This window comes from Balaenoptera ricei, chromosome 3, assembly GCF_028023285.1.
Source record: "Balaenoptera ricei isolate mBalRic1 chromosome 3, mBalRic1.hap2, whole genome shotgun sequence".
In the NCBI taxonomy this organism is placed as follows: domain Eukaryota; kingdom Metazoa; phylum Chordata; class Mammalia; order Artiodactyla; family Balaenopteridae; genus Balaenoptera; species Balaenoptera ricei.
In genome coordinates this window covers 156,558,510-156,564,509 of record NC_082641.1, presented here as the reverse complement: position 1 = coordinate 156,564,509, position 6,000 = coordinate 156,558,510, and the positions used below count along the sequence as shown (strand labels likewise).

The window sequence follows — 6,000 nt, the reverse complement described above, 5'->3', positions numbered from 1 at the left end:
AGAGCGTGAGGAAAGGGTGAGGCCACAACGAATTGTTCACTGGGTAAATTTTCCCCAAACCTCCCTAACTGGGAGAAATTGACCACTGGATTATGTGCCTTGAAGGAAAGCAAAAATGTTGAAAGCAAAAAGTGTGGAGCTTGTTTAGAAAGCAAGCTCTATCATTTGGTCACCTTCTGATAATAGCATTGGCTGAGACCTGACCATTTACAATGAAGGCACTTCTGTAGGTAATAAGTTCCAGGAGGGCCAGAACTGAGTATGTCTGTTTCAGCGTTTAGCATGGTTTAGCATTTTAGAGCCCGGTACATTATTGGCATATAGTAGACTTAAAAATGAGTATTTGTGGATTGTCTGAATGAGTGGATGTGTGTGTGATTCATATCCTATTTGCAGGTCCTATGCCCTACAGTGGGTTTTCAGTGTCAGATTGTGAAAGTATTTATGCCGGGGATTGGCATTGTTCCCTATCTAATCGATAAAGATTACACATCAAAGGACGTTACACTGACAGCCCAAAAGCCTCATAGGAATTACTTAACAAAAAAATAAAATTGGATTCTGTGTAATTTCTAATTTATAAGCTGGCCAGAACACTGGTATTTCAGCCAGTCCTCTGGTAGTTCCAATGATGTCCCCATGATCACCCAGGCATAATCAGAATGGCTTTAGGATTTGGGAGCCAAAATGTTCCTCAGTATTTACTGCTTTGCTAGTCCATTTAAGAAAATGGACTATTGAAAAAACAGCTTCAGACACAATATGGCATTTTATGATTTAGCACGAAATCTGAGAAATATAGAGGTAATCTGAAGCCTGCAATGGTAAAGTTCCCTCTGCTATTGAAGTTATTGTCTTTAAACAATGATTCTACATCAGTAATGCTATATATATATATATATATATATATATGATATTCAGGTTTATTTCCTCTTCTCTCTAAGCAAGTAATTGGTTGGTTGGTATGAGAGATGGTGTGGCTTCCAAAGGTGAAAAGTATTATTTTGTTGTAATTTCCGGCTACCTAAGGATGGGAGAGGCCCAGGACACTGCAGTCAGTATATTATGTGGAGCAGGTTATATTGTGGTTTATTTATGAACTTTTACATGTTTATTTTCTATGCAAGTTTGTGTGCTCCTTTCTGAGTTTTGGTAGATAAGTGTTTTGTAACTTTGGAATACTTGGAGTTTTATATATATATATATATATATATATATATATATATATATATATATATATATATATATATATAACTTTCATATATATATATTTTAACGTAGTAGTTAAAGCCGTGGAGAGAGTACTAGTCTACGTAGGTTCAAATTCTGGCTTTACCCTATGACTTCCCTGTGGCTTCCTCTGCTCACCTATTAAAAAGGAGTATAAGACGACTGCTGTGATGAGTTATATACTAAGTGCTATTTAAGCATTTGCTATAATGATTATGTATACTCGAAGGCAAGGAACTTGCCCCTTGATCGTCTCTGTATTCCTAGCGCTTAAGAATTCCTAGTGCTTTTCTAGTGCATTGTCTTAGGATAGAGATAGCTCAGTATAGCTCTTCTCACTATAAAGTACTGTTACGTTGAAAGTGTTTGCTTGTGTACTAATAATCTATGACATATCTGCTGAGGACAAGGAAAGGAATAGTTTTAAAACTGCAATGGATAACAAAAGATTGTATGATGTAATGCCTTTATTATGTAATGATAAAACTAACAAATGATCATGGTAGAAAATTTGAAAAACTCCTAGACAAAATAGAGATCAACAAAATTTGCAGTAACTTTCAGAGTGTAGAGTTGTCCATGAATATTAGTGCTTTCACATTTTCCAGGACTTCAAGTAGACTCTGCTTCTTAAGAGTCTATTCATGAGATTTTATTTTAATGATGTTTTCATCATGGGGGGACACACACACACAAATCTGTTAAAAAAAAAGAAAGAAACATGTAAATCACTGATGTTTCAGATAGCCACATGAAATAAGGTGAGAAAGGTCAACAAGCTGAAAGAATGTGGAGTAGCATCTCCTTAATCGCTTACATAATTCTGATAATTACCTCTTTGTGGCTAAAGTAATTAATGGGGAATCTAATTCAAGAAAAACGTATGAACTTCAAGCCTTCTTGAAGCCAAGTATTTCTTTCCACAAAAGGTTACTTTCCACGGCCATGCTTCCTTATCACCCGACAGGGAAAGAGTGTTGTATGGCAAAGGATCTTCCCGAAGGAGGGTGCTTCCCACGCTGATTGTCATCAGTGACTTCGGAATTACTGTTGCTGTATTACCAAAATCTTAAACTAGGATATTTTTGACAAATGCGGTCCTTAGTTAATTTTTAGAGCTACACACTGTCAGATGGCTCTGAAATAACAATTGTCTGGCTATTCTTCAGGGTGATCGCAATACGGTAATGACCTTGAGGTATCACTAAAAAGCAGGAAGGTGTGAGTCTTCCTTTGGTTCCAGAGTGAAATGCGAGTTGGAGTTGGAGTTGGAAAAGAGGCCGACAACCAAGTGATAGAGAAGGAAATGTGAGGTCATTAGTGAAAAAGCAGGTTTAAGTTAAGGTGAAAAGGCATGAGGAAATGGTCAACCGTTACAGTATTACAAAGATCATCACGAAGCGTATCCATGAATGTGGTTTGTATTGCAATCTGCTGAAAAAGAGACAAATATCCTGGCCTGGCCTTCATGGAGATTATATTTTATTGATTCTGATGATAGATTATTGTTGAAGAGGGCCTCCTATAAATTATAACCATGTAAAGGCAGCAAGATAATTTTTTTTTCTTTATGTATGTGTTTCTCATTCCTACTCACTTCTCTCTTAGGGGAAGAGAAAAATCACAAAAAACCAAAAATGTCAAATCTCAGCTATTCATTTGCAAAATAATTTTTTTCCCAAATTCCAATGGAGGCAGTAGGTTAACCGTTAAGATTTGTAAGGCTCAAAAAGCTAGATTTTTACAAAGTGTAGCCAAATTTTATTCCATAAGTAATAGCTTTGGAAAGAATATGTGATGATGCAAAGTTGGAAAAAGCTGGGTTTTCTTCCGTAAATGACTTCACTGTGTTGGGAGAAGAGGCAGAGAAGAAATCAAAGTAAGTAAACATGGGGTGAGTTTTTCTGATAGGGGACTCTAGTGCTTTAAAATAGACTACATAATCCTAGGGATAATCTGAGGGTAGAACAGACCAATGCCTTATTTCCAATCTGGTACCCTGGAAGAAAACAGTGTATTTCCTTTGAGGTCTTGAGAGGTTTTTCTTCTGCTTTGTTTTGTTTGGGGTTCATTTTGTAGTCAACCTTACTAAGGTATCATTTGCATACAACAAAATGCAGACATTTTTAGCTAACGGTTCAGTGACTTTTAATTAATGTATACATTTGTATAACTACCACCCCCATAAAGATAGATAACAATTCTAAAAGCCGAGAAAGTTTCCTCCTAGGCTTTTGCAAAAGTATCCCCATCTCCCACCCCAAGGCAACCACTGATTTGTTTTTTATCTTTCGAGATGAATTTTGCCCAGTTTAGAATTTCATGTCAGTTGAATACTACAGTAGGTGCCCTTTTGATCTGGCTTCACTTGCTCAGCATATGGTTCTTGAGATTCATTCATGTTGGGATGTTTTAAACCAGGACTTTAGCCTGGGTGGCTGATTTTGTCTGAAGGCACCTACAGGTACATCTGGGTCTCTGGCATTGTCACTGTCTGTTCTTGGCTCAGTATTTTCAACTTTACTAAGAAGCACAAGGTTGAAGTAAGGAAGATCATTGTCAGTATACTGGAGGTGAAGTGGGTTCCGTTATGTAATATTCTCAGCATAAATTGACCTGCTTGGAATCATTGTGTTGATAATCGACAAGGATACTCTTCCTCCAAAAACCTTGATACTATAAAACTTCTAAAGGACGCTGTCCTAGGACTCTTTTAGTTTTAATTTTTTGGGAAACATTTCTGGAAAATTCCAATGCTCACAACCTGAAAGAAGCAATTATTCACCTGAAGGCTAACTCTGCTCAAGTTGAGTTGTCCGACCTTTACATGCTGATAGAACCCAAATAGCCTTGCAAAACAATGCTCTCTTATTGGATATAAGCACATAGACTATTTAAGATGGACGTGTATATGCAGTAAAGTAAAAAAAACAAAGACTCTTTGAGTTTCCCTTGCAGGTTTTTAAAATTTTTTCATTTAAGTTTCTATAGCATATGCTAATAGTTGAGGGCAACCTCAGGTTAGTTTTAGGTCCACTCTTTACATCAATGTTGAAGTACTCCATACCCACCTTTTTTCTACCTTCCTTCTCTTCTTCCATCTTTCCTTTCTAACTTCTTATAATCCATTATACTTAATCCTGCATTTGTTGAGGTGGCAATTAGTGTAGGAAAATTGAAAGCAGTGTGAAATTTTGCTGTTCAGAATGCATGTTGACCAAATTCTATATTGAGAAAAGGTCTGAATTTACCCACAGGAACCCTTTCTCAGCGTCTTTGAATACAGGCCATAGAAACTGGGCTATAATATCCTGACAGGTATGTCGAATTCATAGCAATAGCCCTCAAAGAGCTTACCTAGCGTACGTAGATGCGTATGAATGCATTTAATGATTGCTTTATTGGCAGCAGTGCCAACATACACAGTCTATTTTGTTTTATATCATTATCATTACCTGCTGTTGACCACTGTATACATTGCTAACGGTGTGGTTCCTATGGCTTGTGAATTTCACGGCCAAATAATATGTAATTTATTGCACACTTTAGTGTAGAAGATGGAGACTCCATAAATTTTCGTGTGCTCTTTGCCCCTTTGGAATGTATTACACTGAGATCAGGCAAAGTAATAAATTTACTTCAAATGTGTGTGATAGCTAAACATCAGTTAGGACTGATGGGCAATATTTCTTCTTCCAGCAACATAACAGTTTTTAAAGACTAAGCCATTGAACGTGGAGTTACTGAACATGGGACTCAGTTCACTGGGATCCCTTCTCAGAAAAATAAAGGAAAACTTGAATTGGATATGTGTGGCTTATTCAAGTAGTAACTGATCAGCTACATCTTGGTGAACTTAATTTGTCACAATCGTTTGGTATTTTATTAACTCTCTTCCCCTTCTTCCCCGGACTCTCATGAGAATGGATTATGAGTATCTTAAAACATACTAAGTCGTCTTCCATCCCTGTTACTCTAACTACAAAAGCACACTTTCCTTATCCAACGTAACTTACTGTCTTTTAGAGTAGCTGTGGTTTTAATTCTCTACAGAATTCAAACCAGCAAGAGAAACATTTTCAAGGAGCCACCACATTGTAGAGCTTTAGAAAGAAGACTTTAGAATTAAGGGCAAATATATCATTTTATGGCTAAAGCACCTGAGGCGTAAAGTAGGAAGGTAACCATCGAGGTCAGGGAAAGGGGTTGAAGATGAGGTTTCAGGCTGAGAAAGAGTCTACAGGGACTCAATCTGAGCAGTTCAAAACCTGAAAGGAGACCACGAATGTTCTGGGAAGGCTGGCATCTGGCCTCAAGTGTGGGATTTCAGACAGGGAGTGGGCCCGGGGGGAACTGAGCTTCTGCAGTAGGCAGAGAAGTCCACCTCATCTCCAGAAAGTGCCACTGACATCAGGGAGTTGAGGGGAAAGAGCAATGAATTCCAGTCCACCTGAGAAAGCAGGCCAATCTGATTAACTCTGAATTTAGGCTTATTTCAGATACTTCTTGAGAAAGAACTTGGACAAGCGCAAGTCCCGAGTAGCCTCTTTAAATCCATGCCCGGTATTTTCTGGTGAAGCTGCTTAAACCCTCCAAGTGACTCCAGTGTTTTAATTTCTCTCTCTATTTAATTCCGACAGTTCTATGATTGATTATTTAGTGGGCAAATAAGTAGGGTCACAAGAGAGTGTGAATGTATTTTACAGGATGAGGATGGGCGGAGTGGAGCAGTCTGGAATAGGACACCAATAAAAAGGGATCTGGGTAAAT

General features: G+C 37.8%; 1 protein-coding gene across 1 annotated transcript in view; it reads right to left on the bottom strand.

Annotated features, from left to right (window-relative positions):
- Window positions 1-1,692: 1,692 nt before the first annotated feature.
- The window catches only part of LOC132363427 (ELKS/Rab6-interacting/CAST family member 1-like), a 74,076-nt gene continuing 69,768 nt past the window's right edge, over window positions 1,693-6,000 (bottom strand). The window contains exon 8 of the mRNA XM_059919128.1: window positions 1,693-1,928. Coding sequence (XP_059775111.1) covers window positions 1,903-1,928 — 26 coding nt within the window. The 3' untranslated portion in view covers window positions 1,693-1,902. The remainder of the gene's footprint in view (window positions 1,929-6,000) is intronic.